The following is a 25582-nucleotide window of genomic DNA, read 5'->3' as shown; positions in this document are numbered from 1 at the left end:
ATAGATGCAGTTGAAAAGTTATAGTGCAGTAAAGTTTTTGTAGAGTGGCAATTTGATAAGCACTATTATAAGATAAACATGTTACTTTTGTAATGCACTACAATTTTCAATTCTGGCTAATATTTTCCAGATGAAGTTGATCTATGAATAATTATAACTATATCATGTTCAGGAATCAGTCACAGCCCTTTTGCTTTATGACCCATTATAGTTACGACACTAGAAAATATTTTTAAATGCCTTCAGAGATGATATGCAGAAGTAGAAGATGCATTAAGACTCTAAATCCTAGCTGTTGTTGTGAGCCTTAATTATTGTGAAGCAGAAGAAAACAAGAAAAAACATATATCATACCTTAGCAGAATATGGTGTGTACTGGGGTCTGATCATTACAAGGTATGTAGCCTTGGAGAGCGGTATAAATAATCCTGTTGCTACTGTTACATAAAAGGTTTCCAGTACTAATGCAGACATTTAGTAAGCTGAAAAAAGGGCTCAGGACAGTGAAAGACCAATGACATGCATTTCTCCTTTACCCAACCGAGACTCCTGAGTGCTATGGATTCTGCTGTACCTGCCTGTACGTTATTACTTCCCTCTTCAGTCCTTACTGCTCAGTATAGCTCACAAAGCCTCCTTCATAAGTTCTACTGGACTAAACTATCTCTCCTCCTGGTCTAGGTTTCACTCTTAGAATACGTATACACACATAGAACTGTGAACTTGAAGATTCCATGTTACTTTGCCTATCAGGGCATTCCTTAAGCGTTCCGCTTTGTGATGCCTCAAGGAGAGGAGAAGTCATTTGCCTCTTAAGAAGCCTCTGGTCAGCTGCCTTTGAGCCATCACGATGCCTATGTCTTCTCTTCCGGCAGCCATTTTATCCCATATGATAGCCGTAAGCAATGTGCCGCCTCCTCCACTTCGCAGTATTCCAAGTGAGTGGGGAAAACCTGTAGGGTCTACCATTTTTTTCAGTGGTACTGACCCCAGAGAAAACAAATGGGGCTTTTCAGGGTTGGTAGGCACCCTGGGAGCCTTACTGAGAGCATAGTGGACTGGAAAGAACACAGGTGTGCCGATTCTGCTGTGTCCTTCTGATAACATTCTCCTTCTCTAGGCTTCCAGTGCTTTACTTAGTAAAATGAGCATTTTTATGAGCTCTCAGAGCTTCAAATAACAAATAGTTTAAAAATGAAAACAACGAAGGCTTAGAGAGGTCGCTTGTCTCACCTGTGAACAAGTCCCTTGCTTCTGACAGGTCTCCAGGTGCCTACCGAGAGTTAGGCTTATAGCCTGACCTTTGTGAGTTAATTCATGCATAATTTTTACTAGGAGAATTCCTATTTAAAATTTTCAAGGGGGGAAAAAAGACATAATTCCCATTTTTCTTGCTCTGAAATGTATTCCCATTTTATTTTAATTTTGTAGTCTTTGGTTTACAATATTAAAGGAACTATACGTCTTGAGTTAAACATTTTGAAGTTTATATAATTTACAGTGTTTTCTTATTTTATAGAGTCAGAATAAACCAGAATATTTTTCTCAAGACCTCTCTTCATAGTCATCAAATTCATAGATATATTATTTGATCACTAATACACTGACTAATAATATGTAATAGTCCCAGTGATAGCTGAGATTTAAAAAAATTTTTAGATACCAGCAGTAATTGTGACCTTTTCAAGTTCAATAATGCATTTACCTTATTATTTTAATATTGACTGGGCAAATTTCTAGCGTTGATTTGAAAAAGCTAACCCATCTGTTTTTTTACCTTCCTCTGAGAATTAACTTTTATGTATATATATTTTTTAAATTAATGAACATAGTCACCAGCAAAAAGTTGCCACAGACAGCACTTGATACCATTTGAAAGGCTCTACTTAAGCCTTGAACAGTATTAAATGAAGTCCTTATGTTAAATCAAATTTACTCTTATGTAAGTTACTTCTATATGTTTTTATTATTATTGTGCAAAAATTCTTGTATGTAGTCAAAATCATATTTCAATGTCAGTGAAAATAAATGTCAAATGTAATTTTGTCAAAAAGCGGCAGTCTCTACTGTACAGAAAAAAGTTACTCTAAGATGGTTTCTTTTTTAGCAGCCTAGGAACTACAGTAGCTGGGAGTTAAAAGATCAAATTAATTTAGAATCAATGGGATGAGATATGTGCTACCTTCTGTAGTGTCTCCCAAGGACACTTAACTTGTGTGAAGTGATTAAAAGATGAAAAATCAGCAGCAATTTAGATCTCAGAACTGGATAGAACATAATGGAAAGGCTCGGAGCTCCCGATTGTCCCTTTAGAGTTTCCTGCTTCATGTTCTGTCTGTGACTTCTCTTTAGATACGTGTCTGGCTTGCTTAGTAGCTGTGTCTTTGTGCTAACTCTAACAAGTCAGCAATTTCCCCTATTAAACTCTGCTGAAACAATGATCTCATGAAAGTGTGTGTGAGGATGCTTTCAACCCAAATATGACTGAACCTGAATTATAAAGGAGATATAAAAAGGAGTTACTCAAAATGTGACATAAATAGGAAGGTGCAGATAGGGACCTTAAAGAAGGTCTAGGCATTATCTATATTCTATTTACTTAGGATCAGGTTAGCTATGTTATGTTTAGTGAGTCACGTCTACCTTCCCTATAAATTTCAGATGTGGATAACATTTATTGAGGGCTTTCTATAGGCAGTGTGTAAATATTTTGTTATGCTGTTATTTCATTTATTTTCTACAAGAACCCATGAGCTCTGTGGTAAGCAGAATAATGGCTTGCTTACCACAAAGATGTCCGTGTCCTAATCCCTTGAACTATGAATATGCTGGGTTACTTGGCATGTGGACTTAAGGTTACAGATGAAATTGAGGCTGTTAATCCGCTGACTTTGAGACTAGACAGTGTTCTGGAATATCCGGTGGGCCCATCATAATCTGAAGGGTCCTTATAAGTGGAAGAGGGAAGCCTGTGTGGCAGATGAAAGTGAAGTCGCTCAGTCGTGTCCGACTCTTTGTGACCCCATGGACTGTAGCCCACCAGGCTCCTCCGTCCATGGGATTCTCCAGGCAAGAATACTGGTGTGGGTTGCCATTTCCTTCTCCAGGGGATCTTCCCTGACCCAAGGATCGAACCCAGGTCTCCTGCAGAGAAAGGCTGGCTTGGCTGTTGCTGCCTTTGAAGATAGAAGGAGTAGGTAACGCAAGGAATTCAGGTGGCCCCTATAAGCTGGAAAAGCAATGGATTCTTCTCTAGAGTTTGTGGAAGGAATGCAGCCCTGCTGACAATGATTTTAGCTTCGTGAGACCTGTTTCAGACTTCTGACTTAGAGAACTGTAAGATAACAAAGTTGTGTTGCTTTAAGCCAGGAGATTGGTGGTAATTTGTTACAATGGTAACACAAAACCAACACATGCTATATTTTACAGTTAGGGACAGGGAGGCTTAGGTGTCATGCTAATGTTCATGTAGGTGTCAAGTGGTAGAGATTATTCACAGTATCATCCTTGTTATGAATTTCCTCTACTCATAAACCAGCAACAAAGTCAGCCACACTTCGGCTTCCTCCTTGCCCACTACCCTGAAATCCCTTACACAGTTTACCACTTAAATGATGGTGATGCATTTGTTTGAATTTTGCTATCTACCTCGACACTGCTGATTTAAGGAAGAGAATATATCACACATCTTTAAACACCCCCTACCCTGCCCCACTGCTATCTCCTTGGCTCTGAAATTCAGCCCCACAAACACTCCAGTAGTTAAGCTTCTTGAGTCACTTACAAATATTTTCTTTGAAACTTTCAAGCCTTCTACACTCTCTTTGACTTGTATCTCTGGATTCTTCATAACCCAGGAAAGAGATGATTGTTTTCGAAAACAAAAATATCATACCACTTTTTCCTTTTTATTAAAAAAATCTTACAAGTTAGCTAAACTTGCAGTAGTTTACCACCTATGTGAAACAGCATCCAATCCAGGGACACATTAGATCCGTTATTATTAACAGTTGATTTTCTGAAGAGACGAAGAAAAATGTTTTAATTTTTTTTTTTTTTAAGGAGACAGTGAGCTCTTCTTTAGCATTTGGCTGGAGGAAACCATTTCACACCTATAATTAGTAAGGTCCAGTTAGCTACCTTTGTTTGGGTTAATAAGTTATACCTTTATTTTATTTATACTTATTAGGTTTATCCTTCTGAGAAAGGACAAGTTCAAAAGTGTGCTTTGCATTTTGTATCGGTTAATCTGATAATTTCTGTGCTTTAACAAAAGGGTTTGTTTGTTTGCTTTCCCGGTAACAAATGGCTTTCAGGTTCACAAGATATCAGTGGGTACATTTTGCTTGTTCCAACATATGGGGATGCAGAAGGGAAAAAAGCACTCAAGATAAGATCAGAGACACTTGAAGGAATTTAGGAACAAGATACTACTCCTAAATAAATGCTTTCCTTTGCTCTTTTTCATTTTAAGGGCATATGAAAAAAAATGGTGTCATCGTTACTAACTCTTCAACGGCATTTCCTGTATTTTGAGAGTTGTTATTTCTCTCATAGCAAAAGATGAAAAGACCCTCAGAATGTATATTTATCTGTGAGGGGGGATATTACTTCATTTTAAAGTTCTACACTATTCAAATCCTAGGAGTCCAAATAAGAAAAGAGGGGTTGGGACTCATTTGCAGAGAAGCAGACTTTGTAATGTGTAAAGAAAGCAAAGCTGAAAAACAGAGCTGAGACAGATGAGAATGGGTATTCCAAGAAGGGAGAAAAGATGGAAAAAGAGGGGTTGAGTTATTGTGTGTGTCTCTGTGAGTGTAATCAATCATCGTCCTAATGGAACATAACATCAGATAGTTTAGGAAAAGAAATTTTGGAAAGTTGTTTTCTCTACTTTGTTTCAGTTTAAAAGTCACTGAAATTTTTCTTTAAGTCCCAAAGGAGAAAGGATGAATATTTTAATGAAAAGGTAGAGTTTTTACTTTGGTCCTCAACGTGCTTGTACTTTCTGTTAGAAAATCTTGAATGGCCTTTGGAAATGAAGTTACCTCAATTTAAGTGAAAAAAAGTGAACGTGTTAGTCGCTCAGTCGTGTCTGATTCTTTGCGACCCCGTGGACTGTAGCCCACCAGGTTCCTGGGTCCATGGAATTCTCCAGGCAGGAACACAAGAGTGAGTGGCCTTTCCCTTCTCCATGGGATCCTCCGGACCAGGGATTGAACCCAGGTCTCCTGCATGGCAACTTAAACTTGAGCTTAATCGTGACTGCGGTGTTCAGGCAGGAGACCTTGAAGTAAATTGCAGCTCATCACAGGTCAGGTCTCTGTAGAGGTCACTCTGGGTCACCCCCAGTCTCAGGATATTTTCTGCTCTGCTCCCGGCCGTCGTCTCTGCAATAGCTCCTGCTTTAGTCCTCTGGTGTCGCCCCTCCAGCCATCGGCATCCTCTGTCACCTTCCTCCCAACATACATTGTGGACCACATCTTCTTGGTGATATGGTGATTTAAAATTAGATCATAGTAACTCTCTGCCCAAAAATTATCAGGGCCCTACTCTCCTCCAAAAATTAGACCACAATTCATTTCCCTCAATCTGGCATTTAAACTTTTCATGATTGGGCTTAAGTCTGTCTCTCATGTCGTAAACTTTACACTTGATAAAGGGTAAAATGCAGCTAAAATGATTTGATTGACGTTCTTTAAACCTACCTGCGACACTTCTCAGGAGGATGAGAGAGGTTTCTAGGAGCAAACATTCGTGACCCTATTTGGCAGTTGTGCTCAGAAGGCTGTTAGGGCAAAATCACAGCCTTCCAGAAGGGCAGAATCAGGCGCTTCCCTTTAGCGGAAGCAGTTCTCACAGCTGCCAAGGCAGCAGCCCACAGAGTCCTCTTTGGCCCCCAGGATCAAGGGCCAAAGTCACAAAGGGCAGGTACAAAATAGTACTGACTTAAAAGCCTCATGTGAAGAGGAGCGAAAGAGCCTCTTGAAAGTGAAAGAGGAGAGTGAAAAAGCTGGCTTAAAACTCAACATTCGAAAAACAAGGATCATGGTATCTTGTTCCATTGCTTCATGGCAAATAAATGCCATGTTTCCCCAAATAAATGGGGAAACAATGGAAACAGAGACAGACTTTATTTTTTTGGGCTCCAAAATCACTGCAGATGGTGACTGCAGCCATGAAATTAAAAGACGCCTGCTGCTTGGAAGAAAAGCTATGACCAACTTAGGCAGCATATTAAAAAGCAGAGACATTACTTTGCCAAAAATTTCCGTCTAGTCAAAGCTATGTTTTTTCCAGTAGTCATGTATGGATGTGAGAGTTGGACCTAAAGAAAGCTGAGCGCTGATGAATTGATGCTTTTGAGCTGTGGTGTTGGAGAAGACTCTTGAGAGTCCCTTAGACTGCAAGGAGATCCAACAAGTCCATCCTAAAGGAAATCAGTCCTGAATATTCATTGGAAGAACTGATGTTGAAGCTGAAACTCCAATGCTTTGGCCACCTGATGTGAAGAACTGACTCATTTGAAAAGACCCTGATACTGAGAAAAATTTGTTTGTCTAATGCTTAACATTCAAGTGTTTAGTAAATTGACAGAAGAATGAATAAATCTCAATTTGTGGGAATTTTGGTGAATTTTCTTTTACAAATCATTACATAAATGGTACGTGCATCAGACACAAGGCCAGGTCATACTAGTGGTACCTGCCTACTAATGCAGGAGACCTAAGAGGCCTAAGATTCTATCCCTGAGGGAGGAAGATCCCCTGGAGTAGGAAATAGCAACCCATGCCAGTATTCTGGCCTGGAAAATCCTACGGGCAGAGGAGCCTGGCAGGCTACATACAGTCCATGGGGTTGCAGAGCATCAGACATAACTGAGCACACACACAGAATCACGGGAATATCAAAAGTTGAGTGAGTCTTCCTCCCAACCCATACTCCTGATCTTATCCTCAGAAGTATCATATAAATATTTTTTCTCAGAGTTTTCCAAGCATATTCATGTTTATATGTGTTTGAATACAAGAAAATGCTACTAAAGGATGTTTAAGTTAGTGTGTCTCATCTTCTAATCCACCCTTCTATATTCTGCTTTATGAAACTGGGGCTGGAACTCTGCAAACCAGTTTTTCCCAAGAAGAAATGTGGCCTCCTATCAGGCTCTGTCAAGAGCAGTGTTAGAGGGGGATTGGAAGGCAGGAAGAAAGTTAAGGAAAGTGTTTATTCTTCTGATTTCTGTTTTTGGTTTGTTTCTCCTTGTTAATATCTCACCAGTAATGTGTTTTTCACCGAGGCAGTGGCTGGCTGTTCCAGCAGCAGCAATTAATTCCGTTTGCAGTTTTCCCGACATTCTCAGGAATAGCCCCATCACCTCCCTTCAAAAATCCAGTGCCAGCTGCTTAGGCCCTGTCCCCAGAGGGCCATGTTTCAGCTTTGTAGGGCCATTGATCCAGTTTCTAAGTTTTAGTAATTAAACCTTCATCAGCAGAAATATTGGTGGTAGATGCTTTCTGCGTGGTATGTGATGTTCCTTTTTTTGTCTTTTCATCTCTTTAATCCCTAACAGTCCTTTGTATTATTTTTTTCCATTTAAATACTGATATGGCTTCTGTTCCTTGGTACTGGATCCTAACTAATAGGGTGGGAATTTGTTTCTAGCAAGTTTTGCTGTTAAAATAAAACAAACACCTTGCATGTACCTTTTACAGTTGGTAAGCAAGTGCTTCAATAGAACTGCAAGGACAAAGGATGTGTGCATTGCATGGGGATGAACCAGAGAGATGTTATGGGGAGGGAAGTGGGAGAGGGGTTCATGTTTGGAAATGCATGTAAGAATTAAAGATTTTAAAATTTAAAAAATAAAAAACTTTAAAAAAAATAAATAAATTTTGATCACTGATACTGTCTTCTAAAGAGGCTCTACTAATTTCTAGTCCTACCATCAATGAATGTAAACTTCTGTTTTACAGCATTTCTACTGATGTTATGTATTATAAAACAAATGTTTGTCAATAAATTAATTGGAAACAATTTTAACTGCTCTTTAAGTTTATTTTTCTTAAATAGCGAGGCTTAGAATCTTTTCATATATTTTTGGCACTTTGTATTTATGTGAATAGCTGTTTATGTCCCTTGAGGTTTCTTTTCCCTTTTACTTAAAACAACTCTTTGTTTATAAAAGAAACGAGCCTTTCAGCTTGAGCTTTACAAGTATTTTTCTCAGTTTGTATTTTTCTTTTGTCTTTATGATTTTTGTGTCTGACAAAGATTTTAGGATGTTTGTGTAGCTTTGTCCTCTGTTATTGATTCTTGCTTAGAAGTCATTTTTCATATCAAGATTTAAACACATTTCCTCCATGCGTTCTCTTAGTGTTTGTATAGTTTTATTTTTCAGTGTTAAACTTGTTAAATAAATATTTGGTGCATCTAAAAATCACTTTGAATACATTTACTTTAGAATAGTGATGTAAGGCTACAATACAATATTTTTCCAAGTGACCAACCAACTGTTCTAACACCATTTGTTGAGTAATTCTTACTACTAATCTAAAATGTCAGCTTTTATTAAATACTAAATTTTTACATTTATTCTGGATCTATATTTGTAGTATATTATTACTGTTGACACTAATCTCTTGTTTTCTCTCATCTACTTTGCATTCATGTTGAACTGTTATAATTTTGAAACCTTATATTTCAATACCTGGTAAGATTAATCTTTACTGATTACTCTTTTTTAAAAGACATTTTTCTGGCTATTCTTCCATTTTTATTTTCCTTTGTGAACTTTAGAACTATCTGGGCTTCTTCAACAAATAAACATTTTGGTATTTTATCTGGAAAAAATGTGCTAAATTTAAAATTAACTTAAGGAAAACAGACATCTTTATGGTATTGAGTTTTTCTACTTTGGAACTGATATCTTTATTCAACCTTTCTACTTCCAAGTTATGCAGGTGTCCATTTATGACACTCAATAAAGCTTATTCCTGGGCATTTAATTTTTTCCTTTTTATTATAAAAATCTTTTCCTCATTATGTTTTCTAACTATAAAAGTCATACAAAGAAGCTATTGAATTAAAAGATAAAATAAAAAATTGAAGCCACAATTGTACGGAAATGCTGTAAATTCAACATAAAGAAATATACTTTTCCAGAGCCATTTGACACTCCATCATCCTTAAATATTTTATTATGTATTTCTGAAAAACAAGGACATTCTCTTATTATGTAATCACAGTACATTCATCACAACCAGGAACTTAACACAGATAAATTACTGTAATCTAATCTTTGGACCACATTCAAATTTAGCCAATTGTTCTTATAATCTTCTGTAAGTAAAAGATTCAGTTTAAAATCTCACATTGCATTTCATTGTCTCGTCTCTTTGATCTCCTTTAGTCGGGAATGGTTTCTAAATTTTCCCTGCATTTCATGACCTTGATGCTGGGAGATTACAAACCATTATTAGTAGGTTATGATTCAGTTTGATTTGTCTGATATTTCCTTATGATTAGATTCAAGTCAGATATCTTTGGCAGGAATGTCACAGAAGTGATTCTGTGTTCTCCTTCCGTCTTACCAGGTGGTGCATAATTTTACTTTAATCAGTTGATTTCAGTATGCACAGGGAAATTCGCTGTAAATTTACTCTTTCCTTTTCTGTAATTAATAAGTATTTTGCCAAAAAGTATTTTGAAAGTATATAAATATTCTATTGCTTCTCAAATATTTAATCAATTAATCATTGTAAAATTATGATTTCCTCATTTATTCAAAAGGGCTTCCCTGGTGGCCTGGAGAATCCCATGGATGGAGGAGCCTGGCGGGCTATAGTCTGTGGTGTCACAAAAGAGTGGGACATGATTTAGTGACTAAACAATAACAGCAAGAGTCAACTCAAAGTGTTTTGATGAATTACTATCATTATATGTTTTGATGCCTAAATTGTTTAATTATTCAGTCTGGTCACTGGGAATGCTCTCAAGGTTGTTAAGCATTTCTTTAATTCCTAGAGCAATATGATTTTTTTCAGGTTCATCTTGTACTTTTTCCTACTTGAGCCCATAGACCAGCCATTTTCCCAAAGAACTCTAGTTCATTTTAATGCAGACTTGGATTTAAAAATCAAGATCAAAGTACTCTGGGTGTTTGTTGATGTTAGAGGGTTACTGCTCCCAGCCCCTCTCAGTGGACAGATTTAAGGAATTAGATTTTACAGTTATTTTTGCTTGCATATCAATTTACTTCTAATGAAAAGCCAATATTTCTGTTTCTATTTTGCTTGCATACCAATTTATTTCTATTGCAACTTAGTGTTGCAACTCTGTAAGTCATTTTGGTCTTCTATATTTATAAGTCTCTTCTCTCAAGTGTGAAACCGTGCTCCTATAATCCAAACGCCTTTGACCAGTTCCCCTCTATGTGGCCCGTTTTTCATACCACTGCCCCTCTCCTCATCCCCACTGAGGGTCTTACACTCAACCCTGGCACGTCCTGACCCTTCCCATTTCCGACTTTTGTGGTCCTTACCCCTCTCGGCCTCTAATACTCTTCCCGGGTCCACCCCACGTGTGGGTGCCCACCACCCTGGTATTGTGCCTTGGGACACCCTATTATCACCCCACACCTACAGCTGGAATTGACGCTTACCTTTTCTACTCTCTTAGCAGTTTTGGGACTCATTGGTTCAGGGGAAGGTAAAAGCTATTGAATATCTAGTTAGTCTCATAATTAGCCACTTAAATTGATACCCTAAGGGAATTTCCTTCTATGAAGTTCTGTTTTCTATTTAGATAATTACAATATTATTAAATAATTTTGTCCTCTTTTTTCATTCTTTTTTTAACAGGCATGCCTTGTTTTATTATGTGTTGTAGATATTGCATTTTTTGCAAAATGAAAGTTTGTGGCAGCCTTGCATTGACTAAGTCTATTGGCACCATTTTTCTCTTTTTAAACAATTTATGTATTTTAATTGGAAGATAATTACAATATTGTGTTGGTTTTGCCATACATCAACATGAATCGGCCACAGATGTACATGTGTTCCCTGCAACCTGACCCCTCCGCCACCTCCCTCCCCATCCTATACAGGGTTGTCCCAGGACACCGGCTTTGGGTGACCCAGTTCATGCATCGAACTTGCATCTGGCCATTGATTTTACATATGGTAACATACATATTTCAATGCTATTCTCTCAGATCACCCCACCCTCAAATTGGCATCATTTTGCTAACATTTGTTTACTTCTTGTCTCTGTGTTATATTTTAGTATGTCTTACAGTTTTTCAAACCTTTCCATTATTAGTGTTATATTTGTTATGGTGATCTCTGTTAAGTGATCTGTCTTTGTCTCTTTTTCCCGAATTTTTATAACTTGCGTATTTCTTTGATCAAAGCATGTTTCTTGGCACTTGCACACACGTGTTGCACTAGGGTATGTTTGTATTCTGTTCCCCAATTTTTGCTGTTGCTTTTGGCGTTTCAACATTAAATATGATGCTGTCTTTTGGTTTGATATATTCATCAAGTTAAGAACCTTTTTTCAACTTAAATTATTAAAAAACAGTGTTGAATTTTATTGACGACTTCTGCATCTGTTGAAATTATAATTTTTAAAATGTTCACTTGTGGCAAATTATATCGTTGTAACTTGAAATTTCTTCAAATTACTATGGTAATCTTACATTTTTGTGGGTATGATTATGTTAATATGCTTCTGGACTTAATAAACGTATTCATCTTTATCTATATACGAGATCAGCCTCTGTTTTTCATTTTCACACCATCATTGCTTTACTTGCTTCATCAAAGAAATTTGGAAGGGTTTTTTTTCGGTGGTTTGAAACATTTAACTAACATTAGAGTTACTTCTATAAAAATTTGATAGAATTCACCACGATAACACCTTGCTTTGATACATTTGTCTGTGTGTGTGTGTGTGTGTGTGTGTGTGTGTGTGTGTGTGTGTAAGAGAGAGAGAAATTGAACTGTGAGATTACTTTCTACTTCTTTCAAGGCAAATTATTTATTTGGGTTTTCTCTCCCTTCTAGGGTCAATTTAGGAAATACACATTTTCCTGAAAACTCACTCATTTTTAAATCAGAATTTTAATTATTTTGCATGTAGTTGTAAAAAGTACATTATCTTTATGATATTTCAAGTTAATTACACCCCAGTTATCTTTCCGACATTGAGGACTTATGACTTTTTTTTCCTTGTTTAGATAAGTCAGTTATTTATTTTTTCCCTTCAGGGAACAACCTCTTGAATTTGCTTACTTTTCAACAATTTTTCCTGTTTTATAAGTTCATTAATTTCTACTTTCCCATTTTCTCTCTTCCATTTCTCTTATTATTTTAATTTTCTTTTTCTAACTTCTTGAGTAGAATGCTTAATTCTTTTTCCTTTATTGTAATATATATATTTAGGGGAGTGTATTGTCCCCAAAGAAAGACTAATTACATCCCATTGGTTCATGAAAGCATTCACGGTTTTTACTTTCTTGATATTTTATAATTTCAGTTTTGATATGCTCTTTGATTTAAGGAATATATTTGACATATGATTATATATCTCATTAACTATGTAAAATAATTATATCCTCAGTGATTCAATTTCCACTTAATTTTTGGGTTAAAAGGAAAAGAACTTACTGTGGAAGTTATTTTGTCTCCTGAGTTTTTCTTTCCAATTTGCTTTTTTTAAACAATTTTTAAAATTGAGTTATAGCTAATTTGTTAATACAAAAGCTGTGATTTTTTATTTATATATTTTAATGCCATTTAATCCGGAAAACATTTACTAGTAAGGCCCCATATCTAAACCTATATTGCTTGACTCATTAACTTTAGACAATGGATATTGACAGTCTAGTACAAAATGAGAAAACTTTCTCCATATCCTAATTTGATTATTAATGTCTAATAAATATTAATGTCTAAGTCTTTGGCTAAATTCATACCTTCAAATATTATTAGTACACATCCATTAGTTTTAAATGTTCTTTAGTCTGAACTACTATCTGTTGTGTGAGGAAACTTATACAAATATATTTTATACTTTTGCTTCTCTGAAGAAACTTCCAATTTGCTACTCATTATTATTTACACTGTCTCCACTAGAATCTATGGAGAATCTAAAATTTGCATGAAGGTTTAAGGATTTTACTTAACCTTTGTTAGAATGTGTGCTAAGTTGGTTCAGTTGTGACTCTTTGCAACCCTATGGATGGTAGCCCACCAGGCTCCTCTGTCCATGGGATTCCCCAGGCAAGAATGCTGGAGTGGGTTGCTGTGCCCTCCTCCAGGGGATCTTCCTGACCCAGGAGTCGAACTCACAACTCTTACTACTCCTGTACTGGCAGGCAGGTTCTTTACCACCTGTGCCACCTGGGGAGCCCTTTATTAGCACAGTCCATGCCATTTAAGGCTTAGTCGTATGTCTATCAAATTGTATTTTTCAGAGAGCTCATGGTACATTATATTCTTTGAAGTTTTTGTTAATTTATTTTTATTTACTTATATATACCTTATATATTTATTATATATATTTATAAAATACCTTTATATTTATGTTTAAGAAAAAATTGTCTTACTGTTTGTCAGGGAAAAATTTGTCTTACTGTTTGCCAGGACTTTGCTGCAGAGAAGACTAAGGTCAAATTGAGGTTTGCTTCTTATAGGAGACGCTTCCTCTTTTGGCTGGGTGCTAAAATAATCGTTTACCTTTGAAACAGCAACGTTTAGCTGGTAACCTAGTGCATCTAAAATGTCTAGTCTCTTTATGGATCGTGAACTATGCTTTCTCTTTCCCGTTCTGGGTCATGGTATTTAGTTCTTCAGATTCAAGTCTTTGTATGAGAAAAATGTTCTTGTATTATATATTCGAGCATTCCCCCCTCCCCACCACCCCTAACCTACCAATGTTACTATTTCCTTCTTCAGGAGTAGTTTTCACATGTAGTGTCTCCTGTCTTCATTTATCACTTTCATCTTTTTTTTTTTCTCTATTGATATTAACCTCTATCTTCTGGGACCATATTTTCTTAATACTCTATTGACATTTTTGCTATTTCTAATGTGGATTTTGTTACAATTATTTTTCTTTCCTTTCCTGAATTTAACCTGTTCATTTGTAATTTATTTCTATTGTTTTATTTATATTTAATGCCTTATAGGTCATTTTTCTTCCATCAAGGGTTTGTGTGTGTGTGTGTGTGTGTGTGTGTGTGTGTGTGTGTTGGGACTTTCTTCCCATTTCCTGCTTATTACATCTTCTAATGCATATTATTTTTCATTTGATAAGTTAAGTGTTTTTCACAATTTCTCTTAGAGTATGTTATGCCTAGGTATCAGTATTATTGAATGATGGTTATTTTTTTGAAGGTGGATTACTTGCAAGAAAAATGAATGGACGAGGGTAGCAGACTGGTGGAATTTTCTTGTATGTTAACTGTGGCAACTTTCTCATCACCTCTGTTCTGTACTCTTCCCTAAATTGTATGTCTCTAATTAGTGCTGTCATAATTCAACAGTTATAATTCTGCCAAGCTTTCATGGTAGAGATTTCTCTATTTCTCTTTAATGACTGAGATCAGCTGCTTCTGTGATTGTCATCTAACATTTGCCCTCTATTTTACCATTACAACAACCTGACTCTTAAAAAGAGTATAAGTACAGGTGGAATCCTTGTTCGGCCCTGCATTTCATATATATCATGGGCTTAGGGTTCTTGAGAGTGTCCAGTCTCGAGAACCTGCCATTCCAGGTAAGAGTTCATCGGTTGTATCCTCCAGGACCGTACAGTCTTCCCCTGGAGAATGCTGCTTGTTTCCTCAAACAAGAGAAGTATGCATATGCTTGCTTCTTTTAAGGTTCATTGACATCACATCATTTGGCTGATATTCTTCAAATTTTGTAGTAAGGAAATGTGCTTAATCCTCAGTTTAATGAAGTTCAAAATATTTCCTCCTTTGTACACTTTTTTACTTAGTGAGCTGTTTGTCATGGTGAATAGCTTTTTAATGCCAAAAATGACATTTCCATGATCTTTGATCTCATGTAGAAAAGAAAGTAAAATGATTCATGTACAATACCCTACAAGGGGCAGAGTTGTTTCATTTGTTCATCTATTAGCTTTTGGTGGGTATTCTTTGCCGTATTCTTTTAAAACTTTATATTCATCAGCTATTCCTGCCTTCATTGGTTTTCTTTATTTCCCTTGCATACAACTGACCTTTGTCTGACATATAGAACAATGTTCTAATTTTCCATTATAATTTAACAAACAATATTTATTTAAATTCAAGCATTGTGATAAGTTCTAGAGTTTCATATATGAGTGAAGAACGGATCCTACCTTTAGGGGACAGTGATAAATTGAAATAAACATTAAATACAATTGAAAAAGTCATAACAAAGGATGATGCCTGCTCCACTAGAATTATTTTCAGGTTTAGTAAAACTGCTTTTTTTTTAGTGATGAGAAGTTTAAATGTCACAGACAAGTTAACTTTTGGGGTGGATCTAAAGTTTTTTTTTTTTTTTTAAGTTGAGAAAGAACCAAAGAGAATATCATAATGAAAGGACTAAATATGTTCATGGAGTACATAGAAAATGTGTAGAAAATGTGTTATTGAAACATGGGGAGCAAAGGAGATGAACATGGAGGTGGTGTTTAATGAAGTTCAATGAGGTTAATTTATGATTTAAAAAGGCATTGTATTCCATGCAAAGTTATGTGACTACCACTGGGATTTTCTTTTCTTCTCTTTTTTGTGGTCGCACTGTGTGGCATATGGGATCTTAGTTCCCCCACCAGGGATCAAACCCGTACCTAGTGGAAATGGGGAGTCTTAACCACTGACCGCCAGGGAAGTCCCTACCATCGGAATTTTAGAAAGTACTGTGATACTAGCATGAAGGATGGGTTGGAACAGAAGAGACTGGAGTCAGGGAGACCAGAGAGATTATTGCAATAAGACAGATGTGACGCTAAGAGGGTCTCAAACACGATCCTGACGTGTGGCCTGCATGGGAGTGGCGCTTCTTCACAGCGGCCCTACTTGGCGGCTACACCATTAGGATTGGAGAAGATGTGTTTGAAAGATACTTTAGAGTACATTTCAGAAGAGGCAGAATTGATGGGTTTCATAACACACTGGGCCTGAAAGGGAAACAAAAGAATAGGATACCAAGGTTGGCGATAGAGTTAAGGAGAATAACAGGATTTTCTTAACCCAGGTGGAGGATTCAGGAAGAGGATCAGGCTTTTGAGGGAAAGAAGTATGAGAGGAATTATCACTGAAGTTTTTGCTATCTTGAGTTTGATTTTCCTGGATGACATTCACGTGAATATCAGCAGAGTGAAGGTTAGAATTCTGGGCTAGAGAGTTTGGTGTGAGGATCTGAAGCGTATGTGTGACAGTGGGGATGTGAGTGCTGAGAAGGTCATGCAAGGAGAGGGTCTAAACTGAGAAGAGAAGACAGGGACCCTGAGAATGAATTGGTGGACAGAATGCTCAGAGGAGGAAGATGCGAGTTAGTTCAGTTCAGTTCAGTCGCTCAGTCGTGTCCGACTCTTTGCGACCCCATGAATTGCAGCACGCCAGGTCTCCCTGTCCATCACCAACTCCCAGAGTTCACTCAGACTCAGGTCTATCGAGCCCGTGATGCCATCCAGCCATCTCATCCTCGGTCATCCCCTTCTCCTCCTGCCCCCAATCCCTCCCAGCATCAAAGTCTTCTCCAATGAGTTAACTCTTTCTGTGAGGTGGCCAAAGTACTGGAGTTTCAGCTTTAGCATCATTCCTTCCAAAGAAATCCCAGGGCTGATCTCCTTCAGAATGGACTGGTTGGATCTCCTTGCAGTCCAAGGGACTCTCAAGAGTCTTCTCCAACACCATAGTTCAAAAGCATCAGTTCTTCGGTGCTCAGCCTTCTTCACAGTCCAACTCTCACATCCATACATGACCGCAGGAAAAACCATAGCCTTGACTAGACGGACCTTAGTCAGCAAAGTAATGTCTCTGCTTTTCAATATGCTGTCTAGGTTGGTCATAACTTTTCTTCCAAGGAGTAAGCGTCTTTTAATTTCATGGCTGCAGTCACCATCTGCAATGATTTTGGAGCCCCCCAAAATAAAGTCTGACACTGTTTCCACTGTTTCCCCATCTATTTCTGAACATGAAGTGATGGGACCAGATGCCATGATCTTCGTTTTCTGAATGTTGAGCTTTAAGCCAACTTTTTCACTCTCCTCTTTCACTTTCATCAAGAGGCTTTTTAGTTCCTCTTCACTTTCTGCCATAAGGGTGGTGTCATCTGCATATCTGAGGTTACTGATATTTCTCCCTGCAATCTCGATTCCAGCTTGTAGGGCAGCAAGGAAGAGGCAAGCTAGGAAGGCATGTTGTCACAGAGGTCTCACAGGCAGAAACTTCACCAGACTTCAAATGTCAAATGGGTTAGTAAGATGAAGACTGGAAAGAAGTTACTGGGCTAGAAACTACAGGATTTCCTATAATTTTTAATAAATACAATTTTTAACAAATAATGAAGGTGAAAGATAAATTTTAGTGAGTGGAAAAGCGAATGTGAGTTGAGGCCATAAAGATGTAGATGATTGCATTCATCAAGATATAAACAGAAGCTGTGTAAATAATTTGTTGTATAACATTCTCCTCATTTTCCCCTCTTCAGTTAATACGTGTTTATTTTAAGGTCTTAACTGTTCAGACAAGGGGTAGGAACAACAAGGCCTGCTTGTTTAATTGTCCATGTTGGTATGTCAACTTTTATTTTTAGAAGCCCTTCATTGGGCACTATTTCTTTGCCTTTTGATGGTTTATTTAATTGAAAATTTTCAAGTGCCTATGTTTATTGAATGTTATTGGAAGAAGAATTAACTTTGGGATTTTAGAAAACAGCAAAGTTGAAGAGAGAAGAATAAACACAATATTAACCATTGACATAGTGAAAGGTTGCTGCTATGAGCCACGAACAATGCCCAGATTCATGGCCTCCAGAGGAAACGAATTCAATCTGAGCCTTGATCACTTAGAGCTTTTCATGTAGCAAAGTTTTATTAAAGTATAAAAGAGATAGTGAAAACTTCTGACATACACATCAGAAGGAGACAGAAAGAGTGCTCCTTTGCTAGTTTTTAGCAAGGAGTTGTATACCTATTAGCAAGCTGCTAGTTAGAGAAAGGAAACATCTCAAAACGGAGAGAGTTGCACCAGGCCCCTCTCGCACAACAGGCATTTTGAGACAGCAGTGGCATAGGGTGAGTCATCCCGGGCCATAAAACAATGGACATGAACCTTGAAGAAAGGCAGATTTCCAAGCAAATGCATAGTCCATCAACATACCCTAAGAAAGACGTTTCCATGAGAAAAACTGCATTGGTTAGCTCAAGGTTTGGGATAAAGTTAAGTTCAGGTGGAACCAGGTGTCACCGTGACAACACAGAAAAAAGAAACCTCCTTTAATTTTGCGTAGAGAAGGAAAAAAAAAATCCGCCACTTGCAGTTTATTCCCTCCTGTCACTTGGGGGCCTCTGGCCTGCCTACCCAGGCTGTTAACACTCTCAATAGGTATGTTTCAGTTCAGTTCAGTCCAGTTCAGCCGCTCAGTCCTGTCTGATTCTTTGAGACCCCATGCACCGCAGCACGTCAAGCCTCCCTGTCCATCACCAACTTCTGGAGTTCACCCAAACTCATGTCCGTTGAGTCGGTGATGCCATCCAACCATCTCATCCTCTGTTGTCCCCTTCTCCTCCTGCATTTATTATCTATTATTACAGAAATTTAGGCTTATTTATTAATAGAAACATAGAACTAGATCAACTATCCAAGCACATACAGAGAATTAGTTACACTTGTAGCCTCTGATGGAAATTTTCCTTTCTCCTACCCTACTCCTTGTTCTGTACGTTGCTATGCTAGAGTTCACTCCTACGTATTAGTATGAGACTTGCTATTCTTACTAAAACTTTATTGATAATGTTTCTGTTACTACTGGTGCTTAACCATTTGTACTCTGAATACTGTATCAAGCAAATTTCTGCTTATCACTGGATTCATCATTAGAGTATGGTACAGGTAATTACTTTGAAGCAGTCTGTTTCGTAGGCTTCCCAGGTGTTGCTACTGGTAAAGAACACGCTTGCCAAGGCAGAAGATATGTGCAACACAGGTTTGATCTGTGGGTTGGGAAGATCCCCCGGAGAAGCCGATGGCAACCCATTCCAGTATTCTTGCCTGGAGAATCTGACTGACAGAGGAGCCTGGCAGGCTATGGCCCACAGAGTTGCAGAGTCAGATGCGACTGAAGTGACTTGGCATGCACGCGTACTCTGACATTTTCGCATCGTATTCTCACACTTTCTCTTTGGCTCCACTGTCCATCTCCTTTATCTTGCCGTATAAGCCACTCAGATGAGTCTAGTCTCATAGTAAATAGTGGTTATGCATTTATAATATTGTTAAGGCTTCACTTATTCCACCACTTCCTCTTTGCTTTATGCAAAGGATACTTATCTGTTATATTTTTAAGGGAAAGCTTGTTGGAGAAAAATAATTTAGTCTTCAGTTCAGTTCTATTCAGTTGCTTAGTCGTGATTCTTTGCGAGCCCATGGACTGCAGCATGCCAGGCCTCCCTGTCCATCACCAACTCCTGAAGTTTACCCAAACTCATGTCCATTGAGTCAGTGGTGCCATCCAACCATCTCATCTTCTATCGTCCCCTTCTTCTCCCACCTTCAATCTTTCCTATCATCAAGGTCTTTTCAAATGAGTCAGTTCTTTGCATCAGATGGTCAAAGTATTGGAGTTTCAGCTTCAACATCAGTCCTTCCAAAGAATATTCAGGACTGATTTCCTTTAGGATGAACTGGTTGGATCTCCTTGCAGTCCAAGGGACTCTCAAGAGTCTTCTCCAACACCACAGTTCAAAAGTAGCAACTCTTGGCACTCAGCCTTCTCGAGGGTCCAACTCTCACATCCATACATGACTACTGGAAAAACCATAGCCTTGACTAGATAGACCTTTGTTGGCAAAGTAATATGTTTGCTTTTTAATATGCTGTCTAGGTTGGTCACAACTTTTCTTCTAAGGAATAAGCGTCTTTTAATTTCATGGTTGCAATCACCATCTGCAGTGATTTTGGAACCCAGAAAAATAAAGTTTGCCACTGTTTCTTTCCCCGTCTATTTCCCATGAAGTGATGGGACCAGATGCCATGATATTTGTTTTCTGAATGTTGAGCTCTAAACCAACTTTTTCACTCTCCTCTTTCACTTTCTTCAAGAGGCTTTTTAATTTTTCACTTTCTGCCATAAGGGTGGTGTCATCTTCATATCTGAAGTTATTGATATTTCTCCCAGCATGTGCTTCATCCAGCCCAGCGTTTCTCATGATGTACTCTGCATGTAAGTTAAATAAGCAAGGTGACAATATACAGCCTTGACCTACTTCTTTCGCTATTTGGAACCAGTCTGTTGTTCCATGTCCAGTTCTAACTGTTGCTTCCTGACCTGCATACAGATTTCTCAAGAGGCAGGTCAGGTGGTCTGGTATTCCCCTCTCCTTAAGAATTTTCCACAGTATTTATTGTGATCCACACAGTCAAAGGCTTTGGCATAGTCAATAAACCAGAAGTAGATGTTTTCTGGAACTCTCTTGCTTTTTTGATGATACAGCAGATGTTGCCAATTTGATCTCTGGTTCCTCTGCCTTCTAAAACCGGTTTGAACATCTGGAAGTTCACAGTTAACATAATGTTGAATTTAGTCTTATTACTCACAAAATGTATCTTTATGTTTTAACATATCTTTATAACACCCATCACAAACAAACAATTCACCGTACTGCACAAATATGAAAATATATATCTACCCCTGAAGTAATATTAAGACATGTAAGAGATCATCAATGTGTCACTCAGATAAAACACTGGATTTTTCTTTTATTTCAATAACATATAATGGGACACACACACACACACACACACACACACACACATATATATAATGTTTGGGAATGCATGTAAGAATTAAAGATTTTAAAATTAAAAAAATAAAAAACTAAAAAATTAAAAAATATATAATGTATATATATATATATATATGTATATATATGGGCCATATGTATGGGCCGTATTAAAGATGATATTGGCTTCCCTGGTGGCTCAGATGGTAAAGAATCTGCCGGCAATGCAGGAGACATGGGTTCAATCCCTGGGTCAGGAAGATGCCCTGGAGAAGGGAATGGCTACCCACTCTAGTATTGTTGCCTGGAGAATTCCATGGACAGAGGAGGCTGGTGGGCTACAGTCCATGGGATAGCAAAGAGTTGGACAAGATGGAGGAAGTTTAGTTTTTCAATTTAATAATATACAGTGAACTTTTTATATAATTAAAGACATGCTCAGTTGCTAAGTTGTATCTGACTCTGCAACCCCAGAGACTGTAGCCCAGCCCACCAGGCTCCTCTGTACATGGAATTTTCCAGGCAAGAATACTGGAGTGGGTTGCCATTTCCTTCGCCACAGTAAAGATATAGATAAAGATGATTGTTTTTAATTTCACCATGAATTTCAAGTTTAAAATTCTTTATAACCATTCATTTATATCAGCCACTAATCTCTTTTCAAACTTACTCTTCTCAAAATCCTTTATTTTTATCCCCAATATAGGGTTAAGCCTCTTCTACTTTTGCTTAAAGCTCAGATAAGACATATTTATGAAGAGAAAAAAGACTGGAAAATAATATAAGCTTAGTCCTCTTTATACTGTTTAAGCCTTATCCTTCTATTAAATTTCATCACCAGAAATGCTCACCTTTATAATTTTATGGTAAAGTCTTTTGCTTTTTTCCTTTTTAATGAAACTGCAGGAAAGACAAGATCTAAAATATTGTTTAGTGGCCTTTATGTAAAACCTCTGTGACAAATAAATACCTCTTGGGAATGAGGGTTCCCTCATAGTTTAGTCAGTAAAGAATCTGCCTGCAATGCAGGAGACAGGGGTTGGATTCCTGGGCTGGGAAGACTCCCTGGAGAAGGAAATAGCAATCCACTCCAGTACTCTTGCCTGGAGAATCTCATAGACAGAGGAGCCTGGCAGGCTATGGTCCCTGGTGTCACAACAGGCGGACACGACTTAGTGACTAAAACACCAGTATATTGCTCAGTGGTTTTTATGTGAAACCTTTGTGACCAAAACCTCTTGGAAATGAGGATCAGTGGAGACGTTTTTGGTGAATTGTAAAGTATCCTTCTAGGCTGCGAGTACTATCTAGCCTAGTCTAAGTTTGTTAGTTCACTTGGCTGTGCCAAGCCCTGTGCAAAATTGGACCTTCAGATGCTACAGCTTTCCTCAGGCAAGGTGAACTTTCAATTTTTCTGTTCTTTACTGGCAATTCATAGTCTGATAATACCTGTCCTATGGATTTTATATTTTTGCTTTACCTGAAAGATGAATATATTTACTTTTTCAAAGCCCCTTTCAAAGTCAGAATTTCTCAAACCTTGTCCTTTTCCCAAATCTCTATGGCACCATCCACTTTTTATGTCCACACCAGTCCCCAGGGCTATTTCTGACCCTGTTCTTAAACTCAGTTAGGAAGATGGACTAAATCAATACTTAGTGTTAAGTCTTTTTTTAAACTCATGTATATAAATCTACTATAAAATTTTATAGAATATCCTATAATAGAAATATCACTATACTGAAAGTATTTTCATATAATTTAATTGTTATTTGATTCATTTAAAATAGTCATTCCATATAATGCTAAAATGCAATTAATTAATTTTTCCTTAAGCTTTAACTGAATAATTTAAGTAAGAAGATACCTAAAATGTACAATTAGAATTTTCAGGGTTATTAAATGGTGATGATTTATGTGGTAGGTAGCAGCCAGTTTTTTGTTTAAATTTTGCTAATCTCAGTTTTGCATTTAGAAAGTGTTTGTTGTTGATTCATTTTTAGGTCACAAAAGGCTTAAAACATTTTTGAAATTTATGATTCTGTAATCTGGCATTAGAGCAGATACGTTTATTGAAATGCAATCAATGAATACACTTTGACAAAGGGTTAGAAATGCATTAGGCCACTGATTTTCTCAGTACCTGTTCACTAAGGGAAGGAGTAATGTGCACCTCAGTATTTACTACTGCTTTCCTTCTACAGCATTTCCAGCAGTATGCATTCTCCTGGGATACGGAGAGGACCTGTTATGAGAGTGCCCATCTTTGTAATGACGGTTGTCATCAATATTCTATCTTCCTTTTCATCTCCTCTGAAAGATGTCAGTTCTTCCTGGCACTGAAGGGGAATGACAATTAGTTTGCTTCTTGGCTATGATTACCATCTTTCTGCTTGTAAGGGAGTGTGTGGGATTTGCTTACACTTGAACTTTAGAAGGAATATGCAAACTGAATGCAGACCCTGGAAGATGATCTGTAGAGCCCTGATGAGGAGCTCTCCAACGGTGAGGCCCTGCATAGGAATGAACAAAAATGACTAATATTTCAGAGATAGACAGGGTGAAAAAGAGGGAGAGGGAGACTTCAAGAAAGCTCTTCTTTGAAGTTTCAGGTCTGGAGTTCTGGAACCACTTCACGTTTGAAAGGCATAGGATAAAGATTCTGAAAGGCTTGCTTCCAGAGAAGTGATACGATATAAACATTCCATTTACTGGAATTAAACACATAAAATATGCCAGACTAAATCTGACATACATGAAAAACATGAAATTCTTTCCTTTTTTTAATCACCCTATGCAATTCTGCTTGTGTATCAAATAAAGTCTGGTAGTACCTCATTTTCATAGTCACTGAATAACTTTACTATGATGAATGGTTGCAATTAAACTCTGTTTGCAAATTTGGTTAATATGGTTGCAGAAACTAACATTTTTAATTGATTTTTTTTTTACTTTTGCAGACTTGCAAAAATCTAAGAACATTGATTATGGTGAGTTGAATGCATTATGCCACATGAGAGGAAAACAACACAGGTAGGTTATCATGCCTTTCTTTTCCTGTCGCTCAAATGAATATGAATATGTTTGTTCCATGGATAAAATAGAGTAATAAACCATTGCTGACTCTCAGAGGTACCTGATTTACCACACAGATAAAAATATCTGAAAACCTGGAGGTTATTTCTCCAGACTGAAGGGGCAGACTATATATGTCATATTTTAAGGAAACAATTTAGTGTGAAGCACACATAACTCATCCCTAGCTGGACTCTTTCTAGTACTCAAAAAGTAGTCATAAGAGAAAAAAGCTTCAAATGGTCGAAAACACAAATCCTGAGTGAAATAGGCACTTTAGCAGTGCCTAGGAGATGCCTAGTTGAAATATATTCAACAGAAAGAACTAAAAAAATATTGGTTTAAAGCTCAGGATACCTAAGATATGTGATACTTGAAGATACAATTTTTAAAAAATCTATTTTCTTGTCAACTCCTTGTCCCAAGTTGGATTTTTGAAATTATAAAACTAGCTAGTTTCTTTCCTATCCATCAGCGTCTATCTATCCTCCTACTTTTCTTTACTGGGAGAGGCCCTTGCCTCATCTTAAGTCATATCTGCTTAATCACTTCAGATTATTTACATCTCCTCTTAACCACTTCAAATTATTTACATCTTCATTGATGTAAATTATTTACATAATTATCTACAAATTATTACATAATTATTTACAAGTTATTTACAAATTATTTACCTCTTCACTGATGTAAAGTATTTACATAATTATTTACAAATTATCACATAATTTTTTATAAATTATTTGCATCTTACATCTCTCTACTCCTCCTTTCTTGGAGAAAGAGAGGAGGCTATGCTTTTTTTTTTTTTTTAATTTTTCCAAAGCTTACATTTTTTACTATGCCTTCCTGTCCCTTTTGTACACATGGCATGTTTTGCCATAGGGTAAAGAATTAAATAAACTTACTCTGGAGTCAGGCAAATCGCCTGGTTTTAATCCTGGCTCAGCCACTTCCCAGCTGTATGGCTTTGGATTGGTTACATATAATTTCTTTTTACCTCAGTTTTCTCATTAGTAAAATGGGGTAACAGTCATATCCATTTCAAAGAATTATTAGGATGATTAAATGAGCTAATGCATATGTAAAGAGTATCTGGTACATGGCAAGAGCTATATAAGTATTTTTATTATTGTTTAAAAAAGCTCACCCAGGCTTTTGACTGTTGAATTTATATGCGGCTCCCCTTAGCCCTTTTATTTTTTCCACATGAAAGATTTTATGTGAGGCTTTTGGAGCAGAACACTTCCTTTACCCTTATTTTCCTTTTGCTTTCTAGGCCAGATATTTTATTTTAAAATTTATTTCTAGATTCTACCTCCTTACCCTTGAGGAACCATAATAAGAGAGATTAAATCATGTAGATCTGGGTCTGCCAAAGAATCCATTCTACAAAAACTTTGCCAGCCTTCATCTTCCTGGCTTGAGAACCCTCGCAGGCAGTGTTGCCTCATCAGACAGTCACCGGGTCCGGGTGCAGTCTGGCGGTCCTGCCTTCCTCCCC

At 37.3% G+C, this 25582-nt stretch overlaps 1 protein-coding gene across 1 annotated transcript in view; it reads left to right on the top strand.

The window, feature by feature from the left end:
- The first annotated feature begins 850 nt into the window (after nt 1-850).
- The window catches only part of CNBD1 (cyclic nucleotide binding domain containing 1), a 494192-nt gene continuing 469460 nt past the window's right edge, over nt 851-25582 (top strand). The window contains exons 1-2 of the mRNA XM_069600350.1: nt 851-938; nt 23967-24039. Coding sequence (XP_069456451.1) covers nt 851-938; nt 23967-24039 — 161 coding nt within the window. The remainder of the gene's footprint in view (nt 939-23966; nt 24040-25582) is intronic.

This window comes from Ovis canadensis, chromosome 9 (assembly GCF_042477335.2).
Source record: "Ovis canadensis isolate MfBH-ARS-UI-01 breed Bighorn chromosome 9, ARS-UI_OviCan_v2, whole genome shotgun sequence".
Classification (NCBI taxonomy): Eukaryota; Metazoa; Chordata; class Mammalia; order Artiodactyla; family Bovidae; genus Ovis; species Ovis canadensis.
This window is presented reverse-complemented; position numbering and strand designations above follow the sequence as displayed.